General features: G+C 39.5%; 1 protein-coding gene across 5 annotated transcripts in view; it reads right to left on the reverse strand.

The window, feature by feature from the left end:
- Positions 1 to 16,523, reverse strand: part of cbfa2t3 (CBFA2/RUNX1 partner transcriptional co-repressor 3) — a 59,314-nt gene that overhangs the window by 22,640 nt on the left and 20,151 nt on the right. For all 5 annotated transcript variants that reach the window (XM_077563607.1, XM_077563606.1, XM_077563603.1 and 2 more), the window contains exon 2: positions 2,591 to 2,746. In XM_077563607.1, coding sequence (XP_077419733.1) covers positions 2,591 to 2,746 — 156 coding nt within the window. The remainder of the gene's footprint in view (positions 1 to 2,590; positions 2,747 to 16,523) is intronic.

Here is a 16,523-nt window from a genome sequence, read left to right on the forward strand (position 1 = left end):
TTTTTCTTTGTGGAGCAGTTTTGCGAATCAATGACTTCATTTGAGGAGCAAGTTTTTAATTTAGGGAGCATTTTTTCCCCCCTACGTTAAACCCAGGGATCTGAAGTAAGGGATTTATTGAAGAATAATATTATGACAATATAACAGATGAACAATTGCTTTTATTTCTTAAATTCACAATTTGTATAACAGCAATCTGTATGTTCTTGTCCAGAAGCAAAGCTAAATTTATTTTTTTAACCCGTAATGTAATTTGAGAATATTTATTGTGCAGACCTCAAAAGTCAAAATCAAAACTCAGGACTCTATTGTGAAAACAAACCAATAATATTACTTATACATAATATATAATTTTTATATATAATTTATGCTATATTTTTTTGTATTTTTAACCTTACAGGCCACTCCTTCTGGCTGTCATACGGTGTAACCTAGCATAATTCATTTCCAGTTCCAGTTTAAATTTAAATTTAAAACAATGTTTTAAATTTTAAATTTTCTTTCCGGAGCCCAGACACTCAATTTGTTGTTCAAAGTGAACTCGATCACCCCAAGCACTTAATTCCAGTTTTAAACCCGCTAGCTAGCCGTGTCACACTAAGGTTAGCTAAGTAATTAGCATAACTTCTCTGTCTTTCTTCATCATCCCTTTGTGACATACTGTAGCCGACTTGTTAGGACAAAAGTGAAGCTTATTCACCGCCAAGGTGGTGATGAATCATCACTGATGATGACTAACTTAACTCCGCAACGTGTTTGGCGGCAGCATAACCATCCGAAGCTCGTTGCTAATTGTAGCTAGCTGATGCGGCATAAGTAGCACCGAGCTACTCGAGCCTCGACCTCCAAAAGGCGCATTTTCCACTTTAATGCGTGTGCATCCAGCCCAGAAGCTTTTTGGAATCATCTAAGCAGTTGATTCTCAGTTTTTCAATTCAGTGTATTTTGATAAATGCAAAATTAGCTTCACAAGCTGCGATGCGAAACCGTGTATTTCAGGGTTTGAAAATGTTTACATTTTCGGGTATATTTCTTTGATAATTTCTGTTGACTCTCATTATATTTGCCCCCTCTCGAGTTCAACATAGCATTGTATGGCATGATAAATGTAGTGGTAGGTGCCAAAGCAACAACAACAAATGTGAGTCCATCAAATGAATTGACCTAACCTGACTAAAACTTAAATAATGAAAACAACTAGCAGTTCTGCGCTAACCCACATGATCCTAACACACAAATGTGTTTTTTTGTTTTAGAGGGGACTAACGTCACGCCATAACAGGTGAAAGAACATGGCCTGACATTGCTATATAGGGAAGTAGCCACCCCACAGCAACGCCAGCCTGACTGATGCCCTCTGCCCTGCCACCCTCCTACCAGCTGGTGAACAACAGACACACGTGCACGCACACAATGCTACAGCCGCCCTCGCACATGCACTCAGAGACACTTGTCAACAGCAAGGGCGTTTCGCTCAACAAAAGAAACTCCCACTGAGGAGCGCACTTGACACTCAAGTAGCGTCAACACTTGGTCACCAGAAACTGTTAAGAAGCACACATTTTTGGAAGATCCCTGGACACAAGTGTGTTCAAGAACGATGTAGCGCACGTACACAGAATTGTCTCACGAAAGAAGGCCCTTTTACGCTCCGCTGTGGTTGGTGCCCCAGTGCACAAAGCAAGGTCCATAAATTCATGCTTGGATAAGTATGGTGTAGAACTTGAAAGCCTTGACCTCAATTCCATCAATGACCGGTAGAATGAATCAGAACTGAAATGGTGAGCCAGAGTTAAATAATTTACTCAATGGAGGTAAAGACCAACAAACATCTACAGTAATAAAAAAAAAATGTTAAATTGTATGTACATTTTTTTTTACATTTTAGGCCTTACAATAATGATCTAATCGCAGTTTAAGGCATTAATTCCAATGAGACTTCAAGGGTTCTATATTCATAGATGCAAATGTAAAAACCTGGCGCATCTTCATCCTTGATTTTCATGCCGGTGCAAGCCTCGTTTCACCTTTTTGTGAATTTGGCAGACTGACCTACGCCAAAGTCTAAAAGGCTGAAAGTTGACCAAACTTTACAGCTGCTGGAACCACGTCTAATTACTGGCGCAGGTCGTGTAACGCGATTTGATGAACTTGATTGGGGGACGGGCAGACAGACTTAGCTGGCATATGTGGTGGATGTCATCCATCATATTTCATTTAGAAATATGACAACTGCATCAATTTCCCCAAAACGGCGCAATTATGTGAAAATACCAAACTTGGTCTAACCTGCCCCTGCACAGATTTAAACTACACTTTGCGGTAGGTTTGCATTAGAAATTAAAATAGATGACCAAGTTTGTCCCAAATGTGGCACTGGTAGAATATAAATGCTTTCCACAAACTCCCGGAGTTGCTTGAGGCTGTTTGTTCATGCACATGCCTAATTTATTGCTTACTGACGTGGTCTTTGAGCATGAAAGCAAAACAGAAGCAAAACCCACATACCTCCCAAACTATGAGTCATTGTAAATAAACACATAAACTATATTGAAAGTGTTATTTAGAAAAACAAAGATGTGGTATTTACTTGATTTACTAGTGGTGGGGGTGAAAGAAGCATTACGACTGGTTGCTTGGTTGACTGCCGGGGGTGGAGGAGGCATGGTTGGCGGGGTGGACCTGGGCTGGCTTTTCACATCCGCAGGTGAATCTGGCATTGTTCCAACCTTCTGCACTCTGCTACCTGGCAAGAAGGACAAACAATAGGAGAGAACAAACATCAAGATGGTGCACGAAAAAGAAACAAAAACTGTAACATGTTAAAAAAAAGAAGAAGAAAAGGCCAGCGCTGACATTGTCACCTGGGAGCCAAGTTTCCTAAGAACATAAGCCCCATCAAAACAGCCGAAGCAAATCAATGCACAGTGCGGAACTGGCCTCAAATGTGTATTGTGTCTCTGTTGGTTTTCCAAACACAGGCCTGGGAGACATACAGTAACACCTGCTCACCCTCTCAGCTGCCGCTGACTGAGACCCCCCCCCCCACCCCGCAACCCCACCTCCCCCCCCACTCTCCTTCACACACACCGTGTAGCTCTGACATCCCAATCAGTGCCCCTCCAATCTAACCTATGGCACTCACACACAAACACGCACACATGCGCACCCTCCTCGGCGGCTGTCCCCTCTCGTCCCCCGCTTCAGACAGCCAACTTGACTGCCAGTGACAAGTGCAGCTGGATCTGCTGCTGTCCATCATTGGGGACTGACTTTCAGGAGAGCTCCATCCCGCCACCACGGGTTCCACTGTCCTCTGCCAGGACCAAACAAGGCAAGAGCAGGCTGGCTGGTGTGAAGTAAATACATGGCATGGCGATACACCGGAGAGGAAAAGCAGATGCGGGTGGATGTGAGGGTCGGTTTGGATGTCTGTAGCCACCAAGGAGTGCGTTTTGAGCACCATGTATATTACGCAATAATGACACATTACTTACTTCATTGATTTTCAATAAACTTTGTAGAGGGTTGGGTCAATTATTTAATGACGCAGACACATGATTTTTCCACCCGTTGCTAAACTTGCAAGATTTTGCATCATTTTTCTTCACTTCTCCTTGAATAGTGCGTGAATCTTGAATATCGAGCACAAGGGTGTGCAAAGTTTGCTTTGACATTGACTTTATTATCACGTTGAAGCCAATAAGTCAAGCAATTAGGTCATATAGTTATTTTATTTTTTATTTCTTTTTAACACATGTTAAAGGCAGACAGTTTGGGATTTTTCATGGGGGTGGCCCATAGTCCTGTATCCCACCACAATAGATCCGCCCCTGCCTTGAGCTGATCTCTATTCCAGGACCAAAGCAAGAATAAACAATAATAAGATGACAATTTTTAACTCATTCACTCCCAGCCATTTTCACTGAAGCAACACCCTTCGCTCCCGGCTGTTTTACTGGATTTTGACTGATTTTACATCAATATATAGTTAGTCAACCTCATCCCGTTTTTAATTAGTCCATTTTTAGTCGACTATAAATCCAGCATTTTAGTCTTTATTTTAGCCCAAGAAAGACTAATTTTATTTGTCGAGTTTTAGTAAAAAAAAAACGGTCAACGTTTTAGTTTAATTTAAGTCAGGACAATCATTTAACCCCTGTATTTTTTCTCTCCATAAGATTACGTTGAACATTTCAGGTTTAAAACTATTTAACATAAAAAATTCTCTCTTTTTTTTGGATGAACAACAACTTGACACACAATTACAGTGACTACTATGGCTCCATGCTTCGACAGGTAAGTTAGCTAGCATTAGTTAGCGGTCGGTTCAACAATATTGTTGGAATGTTGCAGCCGTTGGATTAATATTACGTTACTATAACTATTACTATATATATATATATATATATATATATATATATATATATATATAAAATTTCCTTCTAACTTTTCACAGTGAAACCACCTCCTGTCTGTCCCATGTGTTTGTGCCTGTTACACTTGCTAGCTAGCTAGCTAGCCGCAGATTTGAAAGGGGGTGTGTCACATGACAGATTAGCAGAAACAAGATTTTACAAAATCATATCATTTTTGTCTCGTTTCTGTTCATGAACTAAAATGTAAATAGATTGTAGTCCACTTTTTATTTTATTTTTAAGTGAAGTAGATTTTCGTCTCGTCTTTATTAGTCGAGGAAAATACAGTACATATTGATTTACTGTAGACTTGGTTATTGTTTATTAATGAAGGTTTTAGTTAGGTTTTGTGATATTTGCAACAAAAAGAAACCAGATCAAAAAAAGAATTGCTTGGCAAAAAGCATTCTGAATAACAAGACAAAACACAGTGAAACGGCAAGACGCGGAGCACATGTAAACAACGTTGTGCCGTCAGTTTGACATTACACAATGTGTCTCATGTTTCAGCGGAAGAGAGAGAGAGAGAAATAAGTCATGCTTGTTTTGAAAATGCCAGCGCTGCCATGAGAATGATCCTGAGCACACATCTGAAAAATAAAACCAAAATAAACTCAATGGTGCTAACAATGATTTTTGTTTATTTATTTATTTCATCGACAAAACTCCCGCCACAGTTTGCTTCAGTCCTTTTTCTGAGACTTCACAGAGAAGCCTTCAGCAGTTGGGTCTCTGTATTTAAAGCTGCATGAGGGTCATCGACATGGTGATCCTCAAAAGCGCGAGGGGCGCTCGCTCTCCCCGTGCTCGACTCTCGACATAAACACACAAGGTTGGAGATAGCGGCTTGGTATAAATAGATGCAGATATTCTAGTCTAAAAGAAGCCGAAGCACATAAACAAACCACCCGTGCTGACGAGGTTTCCTGTGGGGAGGCTGCCATATGGCCCAGTAAACCTCCTCTTTGATTAAATGTGCAGTGTCACTGTATGAAATGTGCACTTGTGTGTGTGTGTGTGTGTGTGTGTGTCGGAGACTCTGTGAAGACATTCTAGAGGCCAGTTTGGTCACTTTGGGACAAGAGCGTAAAAATAAAGGAAAAGAAGATGAGGATGGTGGGGTGTGGGGGCCGCCCAGTCTGTTTACTCCCTCTGTGGGATTACAGACAGCTGTATAATCTGAACAGCTACAGGGACAGGGCTCACACATACACACCGGGCTGGGGATTTCACTTTTTAATACATTAAGAAGTCTGCTAGGTCTGCAACCCCATCTGTGGCCATCTGTGCTCCCACTGTGCTATGTGCTGAAGGACGAAACCCTTGCAGAGAAAGCAGAAGGCAGAGGGAAAGAGAGAATATCAGGTAAAGTGAGGTGGTTAAATCCAGGTCTGGACCCCGCACCCCCCACATCCCCCCCCCTACGAGCCCCCATTAAGAGGAAGCAGATGTGTCGCAGTCGGTCCTGCGCTGACTATTAAAAGTGAAAATAAACAACAATTTATCCCTGCACTGCGCTCTCTTGACTTTCGGAACATCTGTACATCTGCACGTTTGATGTTAATCTGGCCTAAAAGATTGCTCACCGAAAAAACTCGAGTTTAACTCATTCACTGCCATTGACGTCTACAAATCATTTGAACTGTTTCTATTAGTTTAACATTTTTTCCCACTTTTGTTAACAAGAGTATGAAAACCAAGACATTTTTTAAGAATCTTTTTTTGTTGTAGAAAAAAAAGAAAAGAAAAATTAGGGGCGTCAGGTGATTATTTTTTTTTTAATTGTAATTAATCGCATGACTTCAATAGTTAACTCAAAGTCAACTTTTTACATTTATGCCTCATTGAGCCATTTTCAGCAGTGAAAAGTGGATATTTTGTCCAGAATTAATTTGCACTGCGCTCTCTTGACTTTCGGAACATCTGTACATCTGCACGTTTGATGTAATCTGGCCTAAAAGATTGCTCACCGAAAAAACTCGAGTTTAACTCATTCACTGCCATTGACGTCTACAAACGTAAAAAAAATCATTTGAACTGTTTCTATTAGTTTAACATTTTTTCCCACTTTTGTTAACAAGAGTATGAAAACCAAGACATTTTTTAAGAATCTTTTTTTGTTGTAGAAAAAAAAGAAAAGAAAAATTAGGGGCGTCAGTCAGGTGATTTTTTTTTTTTAATTGTAATTAATCGCATGACTTCAATAGTTAACTCGAAGTCAACTTTTTACATTTATGCCTCATTGAGCCATTTTCAGCAGTGAAAAGTGGATATTTTGTCCAGAATTAATTTGCACTGCGCTCTCTTGACTTTCGGAACATCTGTACATCTGCACGTTTGATGTTAATCTGGCCTAAAAGATTGCTCACCGAAAAAACTCGAGTTTAACTCATTCACTGCCATTGACGTCTACAAACGTAAAAAAAAATCATTTGAACTGTTTCTATTAGTTTAACATTTTTTCCCACTTTTGTTAACAAGAGTATGAAAACCTAGACATTTTTTTAATAATCTTTTTTTGTTGTTGAAAAAAAAGAAAAGAAAAATTAGGGGCGTCAGGTGATTAATTTTTTTAATTGTATTTAATCGCATGACTTCAATAGTTAACTCGAAGTCAACTTTTTACATTTATGCCTCATTGAGCCATTTTCAGCAGTGAAAAGTGGATATTTTGTCCAGAATTAATTTGATAACTTCATTATTTTTCATGTTCAATTAATATCTTCAAAACCTTTTTTTTTTTTCACTTGCTGTCGACGAAAGATGACATCACCTGTGCTGAGGAAGTAGGTAACAACCAATCATGACTCAGCTGTTTTCTGGGTTTGGTCATCAACCTGAGCCATGATTGGTTGTTACCTACTTCCTCAGCACAGGTGATGTCATCTTTCGTCGACAGCAAGTGGAAAAATTAGGTATTAGAAGTATAAATTGAACATGAAAAATAATGAAATTATCAAATTAATTCTGGACAGTATAATCACTTTTTACTGCTGAAAATGTCTCAATTGGTCAAATATCCCTTTAAACATTTCTTGACAAAAATATATGTGACGTCACTAGTCCAAACATGACATTCTGATTAATATTACATTTGTGGAATATGAGTTATGCAGCAAAATCCAGCTGTTTTCATCCCTCTCATGGGGCAGCCATTTTGCCACTTGCTGGCGACTGAAGATGACATCACAGTTCCTCAGGCTTAGGCAACGACCAATCACAGCTCACCTGTTTTTTTTTTAAGCTGAGCTGTGATTGGTTGTTACCTGAGACCTGAGCAACTGTGATGTCATTTTCACATGGCAAAATGGCCGCCTTCTGATATTGATTGAAAACTGCTGGATTTTGCTGCTTAACTCATATTCCACTAACACAACATTAACCGGAATACTGTATTTAAACCAGTGGGGCAGCATATAACATATTATTGTCAATTGTTTTTTGGGGGTTAACTTTGCCTTTAAAAAGGTTCCAAGACCTATCTCGAGAACTACAATACTAGTCTCAGTCTTGGTTCGTGTGCCCTTGACTACAACACGACCCAGAACCAGGGTGGTGTCTGGTCGGTGCTGGATTTCATTTTCCTTTCTTTTCTTTGGTCCTTTCTCGGGTTTCCTGACTACTACTACTCTGACTGGAAGTGTTCGGTTTAGGGAAACGGTATGGGATTTTTTATTTTTATTTTATAGGTTTTAGGTGAACTAATGAATGCACGCACGCACATACACATATTCACGCACATACAAAAAAAAAATTAATAAATTCAAAAAAAAAAAAGGAGAGCAATGATGATGACATGTCAAATCGGTAAAATTACCGAATGAACAATACTGAGCTCTCCAGAAAAAAAAAAAAAAAACACGACCCAGAACCATCATGTAAAATGCAATTGCATACATGCATGTTTTCCCTAATGAATAACACATGCCTTGATTAAATATCAACATGATCGTACTGTATTTAGTAAACACCATCTTTTTATGACACAGACGCTCTTGGCGCATCGATCTGTACGTTATTACGTGTTCATGCCTTCACTGCAAAGGAAACACAGCTGCGACTTATTAGCTATAGCAAACCGCTGCAAAGTAGTCCCTTGAAATCCTCCTGTCTATTCCATCGCTCGTACTCCGCGGAGACTCTCGTCAGTGACCACATAGTCCTAAAACTCTCTCTCAGTCTGTCGCTTAACTCTCCCCTCCCTCCTTCCCACTGTAATTCGCCCCGTCTCCAGGAATGCTGTTGTTTTTAATTTCTCCCAGCTGCTCTGGCTGGCTGCCCAGCCGCCTGCCTTCCCACATCTGTTCCCTATGAAGCCGCTGAGGAGTCCACACAAACAGAGCCAGAGCCTCTGGCCCGCAGCCCCCCACCAGGCCCTCGTATCAAAACATGGGGTTTTGCAGACCTCAAATTCACAGATATGTCTCCTAATATTGTACTATCCTGCCTGATTTCCATCAGGAAGAGGACGCCGAGGCTCAGCAGCGTACAAGCGCATCTCCTGAGGAGCATGAATAATCTATAGAAAGAACATATGTTCTCTCGGTATGGCTAATCATTGTGAGGTAAGATTTGTTTATTTGTGTCAGCGCCAATTGGGCCCCTTCAGACAGATCCAGACTCTGCTTCATCTTGAGCTGATTTAGAGTTCAGAGGCTTTTGAGTCCGGACTAATGACAGGCTGTGTGGTGTGGGTGCGCGCGCAAATGCATATGACATATGTTGGCAGAACAAAAAAAACACGATGGTGGAATTGCAATGCTAACTGAACAAACAAGGCAAACAGAAATGTTATATTTTTATGTTGGATGGGCAGCTCAATGGCAAATTATTAGGGTAGTCAAAATTAGTGCGTTCATTTTGAGTTAATTTAAAGTTCCTTTAACGCCACTTTTAAACGTCAAAAATTCATTTGAACTATTTCTATTAGTTTAACATTTTTTTTCCACTTTTGTTAACTAGACTATGAAAACCTAGACATTTTTTTAAATAATCTTTTTTTGGGGGGGAAGCAAAGATTTTTAAAAAAATTAGAGGCATTAGGCGATTACAATGTTTATTTGTAATTAATCGCATGACTTCAATAGTTAACGCACGATTAATCACAAATTTTATATCTGTTCTAAATTTACAATATTTGTTTCTCTGGGTTTCATACTCTTGTTAACAAAAGTGGGAAAAATGTTAAACTAATAGAAATAGTTCAAATAATTTTTTGACGTCTATAGCCGTCAATGGCAGCGAATGAGTTAATTGGAAAGCCTGTACTGGGGGAATTCCAGTCACAATGCAGCAGGCACGTCCACGTCAAAATTTAGCAGTAATACATTTAATAATAATGCATATAGTTGTGGAGACTGGGGTCAAGTTGTATTTTCCAATTTTAAAAATGTGCAGAATTTCACCAGTTGCTTCATGTTAAGGAATAGATAGCGCTCAATATGAGCTGTCACCAATGTCTTACAAATGCAATTATGCCATCTAGTGGCAGAAAAATGACCGCAACATAAATCAATATTACATTTGTTTTTTTTACAGTACAGTACATCTTTTTCATTTTTACTTATTATTTTTTTTACTTATTACACAATTATTATGAAATTACTGTATCAACGACTAAAAGATGCAGCCATATTTCTATTAGTTTAACATTTTTTCCCCACTTGTTATGTTTACATGAGTATGCGATTAATCGTGAGTTAACTATTAAAGTCAATGCAATTAATTACGATTAAAATTTCTAATCGCCTAACACCCCTACAAATTATATATCCAGTGTTGTTTTCTTTAAATTTCTGTTTTTAATTGGCACCTTGGCAACTCAAAATGAGAGGATGGGCTTCAAGCAAGTATGGATGAAAGGAAATTTATCCCGGGTTAAGGGTAGAAGAGTTGTATTTCTGTCTCTCTGGGCGGCAGGTATCTTGTCATCCACAGCTCATATCTGTGAAAGCTGTTATTGATGTAATTGTATTGAAGTTCTCGCGACCATCTGTTCTCCTTTGGGAAGGTCTGGCTCCTCTCGTCGGCAGTGAAGTGGTTATGCGCAGCACATCGCTGCTGCAGACGCTTTCAGCGAGGAAAAAAAAAAACTTCCTTTTCAGATTTTCCCAACGGCTGCTAATAAAATCCAGATGTTAGACTTGAGCTGACTCTCTCACCTCTTCTCCCTCCTCCTCCTCCTGTCCTCCCTCTACTTTTTGTGTCATTCTCCATCTCTTCTCGTAGACCCCTCCCCCCCTTCCTCTGCCTACAACGGTACTAATCATTTATTTCGGCCCTTTCATCTTCTACCCCCTCCCCTCTTCGATCCATCCATCTACACCTCTTTCCTTTTGCTGCAGCCACTAAAGCCAGAGTCATTGCTAAATAAAGGAAAGTATTTGCGACATTTAGTGAAGGTAGACTGGGCCAAGAACAACTCCTTGGCTAGCCAGACACATCTGGAGTGTGTTAAGATGGCAGTAGTACCAACCGTGGTTTTCCCACTGAGCACACGTGAAAAAAATTGTACCGCATCTGGATCATATTGTTCGATCTGGAATGTATGTAGATTCATAGTCAACAAAGCAGATTTGGATTTGAATAAAACTTGGTGTATTTGTTGATAGTAATGTGACAACAGTAAATCTCAAATTTTATGTCAATCGGAGCAAGGGTTTGGGAGCTACGCCCAACCGAATTTTGACATTTTGGGCAAAAAGGGGCGTGTCCGTCTTACTTTGAACCCTTAAAGTTCAGGAGCTACTGGGTCAATCTTCACAAAACAGATATTGTTGGAAAGCGAATTGAACAAGGATGCCAAATCTGCAATCGTTTAGAAGATTCGTACATATTTTATTAACTTGACCTTCTGACCTTGAGCTTGACCTTGTGGATAATATGATTTTAACTAAATAAATGTCATGAAATGTGATCTCTGAAACTCTTGTTTTAGAGAACATGTAAGAGATAACGTTTCACGTAAAAAATGTTAAGGTCAATTTCAGGTCAAATTATAGGTCAAAAAGGTCAAATTCCTAAAATACATCCGACATCCATATCGATCTTGTAAATTATTGCGGATTAGGAATCCCTGTTGAGTTCCCTTTCTAAAAATACCCGTTTTGTGAAGATTGACCCGGTTAGCTCCTCAGGGTTCAAAGAAAGGCGGCCACGCCCCTTTTTTGCAAAAAATGTCATAAAGTGCCGGGCTGCATCTCCCAAACTTTAACTACAATTTACCTAAAATTTGAGATTTTGTGTTGATCCATCACTACCAACAAGTACACCAAGTTTCATTAAAATCCAAATCTGTTTGGTTAAACCATCCCATTGGGTGATTTTGCATGGAACGACCCAGTCACATTATGTTGTTGTCACCCAAAACAGCCAGTATCAGAGTACCAGCTCGCTCTTGTATACATCCTGCTATGCATGCAAACTGCAAAGGCATGTGGATTCTGATCATGTGGGAACAGTCAACTTTCATTTGTTTAAAAAAAAATAAAATACCCCAAATGCAGTTAATATGATTTCTTCTGAAATTATGGAAGCACCATGTTGTGTGCATGTTTCATGTTTGTGTGTGGCTCCGGGCTCTCTGTGTGAGAGGAGTTGAACACCTGAACATCAATAACTGTCATGAGGGCCACCTGGGACCCCACAGCCAGCTTGCACCGTGGGCACACAGCCATCACCAGCACAGCTGCCGCGCAGAGCCGGGGGGAGGGGAGGGGAAGGGAGGGGAGGGGAGGGGGGAGGGTAAACTGCGAGATAGGGGAGGAAGTAAGAGTGGACGGACACACGGGTACCGTATTGAAGAAGGTGGCTGTACTTGCACATCTGTGACGGGAGAAAAGGCAGACAGAAACGACTAGACGGGATTTGCACGCGAGGAGTTTCTGCTCTGTCCTCACTCATCGTCTTTTCCTCGTCCTGTCAGCCGTGAGCCTAATTTTGCCAGCTGAGAGCTTCGCCTCTGGCTGCCACGTTCCAACATGGGATCAGACTTCCTTCCCCCTCTCCAATGACCTCGGTTAGCAGGCACCATCAGACATGACATAATTCCTCTAAATACCCACAAGGCTACTGATAGCATGAGATGAGTTCCACACCTGAGCTTAACCTGAGCGGCTGCGGCAATCCGACAAAGTTTCCAACTTTAGACCTCTTTGATTCTTGAAACATTATCCTGCATATTTCCATTTATTACTGAGGTCATCTATTACCGATGTCGGCTTCTTCCTTCTTCATACTGCACACTCCATATCTGCGTTGTGTTGAGTAGCACACTTGAGTCTAATAGAAACATGACAAAAATCTTTATTTTTATTTATTTTTTTTTTTTTTTACAAAAGACATCATTAGTTAAGGCCTCTGGCACAATTAAATAGGTGACTTATATCCCTGTGACTCTCTTGCTTGGCCTTCAATTATATATTTTTAGTAGTCAAGGATGCCGATAACAAATATTTGGAGATGATATTCATTTTCACCAAAAGGGAAAATATATGCATAAAAAAATAAAAAATACAAATTCCAGCTCTGATTTTTTGGGGGGTTTCGTAAAATATTGGAGTTTAAAAAAAATTGACATATTTGTTTTACAAATCCAACAAAAAGTTCAGGTATCTTCCAGGGGCAGCAGGATGTATAAAAAAAAAAAAAAAAAAACTGAAGTAAATAGCGCCCTATTGTTTGCTATGGTAAATAAAATAAATAATAAAAAAAATTATCTGATGTATTAAAATTTTACTTATCTAGTTTTAATTTTAAACAAGGTTAAAAAATTAGTTTGTGGATTTTTTTTATTCCTCTGAACACTTTTTAAAATGAATCTATCATCGGCCGTCTGGTTCTTCAAAATGGCCGATACCGATATTTGTCAAAATGCTGAATATATAATCAGCCCTTGTTATGTTTTTATTTTTATGAACCCAAAGGACTAGTGGTACTGGTACTAAACAAAACTAGTAATTACTACTTACTATTTGCGGGCATTAAAGATAAAAGGCACGGTTGAGGTTCCAATGGCGCTTTCAACATGCGATTCAGAAATGAAGGTCTCGATAAAAAAGCTAAAAAAAAAAAAATTCTCGACTGACTTTAAAAAGAAAAAAAGGTGGATCATATTGCATTTTTGATACATATTTTGTCAGTCAAGTAAATTTGGCATAAAAATCATGATTGGGAAATTGGGAACAAAATGATCAAACCTGATTAATTGATGAGCCAATAACGTATTCAATAGCAATCAAAAGACACATCGCGTTAGGTTGTCTCGCTAAACAAAAATAACTTCACTCAGCCAAACGCAGCTCGGCCCAGCACCAATTAGCTCGTCAAGCTTTTAATTACCCTGCTAATTGCATACAGGCAGCATGAAGGGCAGCCTGGGAATGGGAGGGTCTCGTGAGGACCCATCTTGACAAATATGACCAAGCGGATGTTTTTTACCAACAGCATCAAAAAACAGAGACTGAATGATCGTCACATACATGTACTATGTATGTAACATGTGGATCAGTCTATGTTGGTCACAGGAAGGTGCGGGGGGGGAAAGGAGCAGGCGTGGGAATGTCTCACTGTTAACTTTAGGCCATGTGGGCTTATTGTATTTGTGGGAGAGTTTGGCTGGAGTCTCCACAGAGTGACCTGTCTGTCATAGAGCTCGGCTATAACACAAACATCCTCTTAACGTTGCCCCTCCCCTCGCCTCAGCTCACACACAACATGGCAGCTAACATGAGAAACACTTGCTGTTTGATTTTCACAGACTTTATGTACATGCATTGATATTTTAGTACACGGAGTGGCCTTTCCCTCCCGTCGAGCAGATGTTCTCCCTCCATTTCTTCCAGGAGCGTTGTTTGAGGAGGTGTATCCAGGAAACAGTGGCCGGTGCTCACTTCCTGTGTGACAGGTGCGCGATGGAGGCCTGACAGCTGCTGTCCTGCCCTCTGGCCATCCCTCTCTCCTGCTCCTTTTCGCTTCCAACCAGCTGCAGCAGAGCGCTTACACTGTTTGCCCTGACGTCATAACGGACGCCTGCTGATTTATGAAGTACAAAAGTCTTAGATCCCAGCCTGGCAACAAACGTGTGCGCAGGTTACGGCGTCGTAGTGTTTATTCTGTCAACGAAAACTAGACAAAAATAATTTGGTCACCGGACTAAAACTAGACTAGAATAGACTTCAATCCTCAATAATAAACAAGAACTGGGATTAAATCCATATGTATTTTTGGCGACTAATGAAGACGAGACGAAAATGTAATTCACTTAAAAACTGGACTAAAATCTATGGACATTTTAGTTCATGAAAAAAAAAACAAGATGAATATCGTATGATTTTGTAAAAATCTTGTCTCTGCTTATCTGTCACGTCTGTGACACTGTCATGTGACACACAGTGACACGCCCCCTTTCAAATCTACAGCTAGCAAGTGCAACAAGCACAAACATGGGACAGACAGGGAGGTGGATTGAAAAGTTTATATATATATATATATATATATATATATATATATATATATATATATAAATCTGATTAATCACATTTATGATTTTTGATTAACTCATTTACTGCCATACATTCATAAAAAAAAGATAAAAAATTTGGGGCAAGAGGTGATTTTTTTTAAATTTATTGTAAACTGTTCTAAATGTACAATAAAAAAAATTCTAGGTTTTCATAGTCTTGTTAACAAAAGTGGGGAAAAAAATTTAACTAATAGAAATAGTTAAAATTATTTTTTGACGTTTATAGTCGTCAATGGCAGTGAATAAATAAAAAAAGAAAGAAACGATTATTACAAAATTCGGGGCGTCAGGCGATTAAACTTTTCAATTGTAATTAATCGCATGACTTCAGTAGTTAACTTGCGACTAATCACAAATTTCATATCTGTTATAAATGTACACTAAAAAAAAGATAGGTTTTCATACTAACGTTAACAAAATGTTTAACTAATAGAAATAGTTAAATGAATTTTTGACATTTACAGCCGTAAATGGCAGTGAATGAGTTAATCACGATTAATCGCTCTATTAAAAAGGCTTTTTTTAGCAACATTTTTTGCCCGACAAATTTAAAGAGCACCTGTTATGAGTTAAGTTTTTCCACATTTAAAGTTATGAGGCCGTCTTCAAAAACATTAATCCACTGCACATCCTCATCCTCCTCTTTTTCTAATCAGTTAATTGCTTGCATAATTTAAAATGGAACAAAAAATTGCCCCAGTACAAACATTTACTAAAAGCCTTACTTTAATGCATGGAGTTATGTTTATTGCTTAAACTCTATGTTTGTTGCTTAAACTCTCTATTGCTTAAAATCTGTGCTACCTTTAACGGTAACCATCCGCTGTCAGCTAAACTAAAGGATCATCTGCAGTCAAAATTAATAGTGTGATTAATCCGCGTGAATTTGATCAATGCGATATTTTTTTGTGGGTAATTAGTTAATGCTTTAACTTTGACAGCACTAGCATTAACCCACGGCTATAACGTTCCAACAATAATGTTGACCGCTAACTAATGCTGGCTAACTTACGAGCTCATAGCATGGCGTCATAGTAACCGCTGTAATTGTGTGTGAAGAAAATTTTATGTGAAATAGTTTTAGATCCGAAATGTTCAAAAAAAATATACAGGGGTAAAATGATTGTCCTGACTAATGCTAGATTTGTAGTGGACTAAATAAAAACAAGATGAGTTTGACTTATAAACTAACAAGCGTGATTGAAACTGTACTAAAACTGACGCTACATTTAAAAATGGCGGCTATAATCAACACTACGTCGCACTGTTTGCCGGCTTCTGACACTGATCTGTCACTCGCCGTTAAGATAGGAAAAGCCAACAGCTGATTAGTCATCCTCCTGCTTCATGTCATCTACTTCATTTGGGTCAGTGTTAAATGTCTTCGGCGTCACGACCGAGCTGTCATTGTGAACAAAAGGCTCCGCACAACCCGAGCTGCTCACTGTCTGCCGGCGCTCTCACACCTCATGGTTCGGCCCACAGACGCCGTAACAATAGCTTCTGACATAAGCCAGGCAAGCGCGAGGTGTTCTGCGTTAGGCCTCGAAGCAGAACGCGCGAGTTGCGGGGCTGTTCGTTTG

Source organism: Vanacampus margaritifer, chromosome 4 (assembly GCF_051991255.1).
Source record: "Vanacampus margaritifer isolate UIUO_Vmar chromosome 4, RoL_Vmar_1.0, whole genome shotgun sequence".
Classification (NCBI taxonomy): domain Eukaryota; kingdom Metazoa; phylum Chordata; class Actinopteri; order Syngnathiformes; family Syngnathidae; genus Vanacampus; species Vanacampus margaritifer.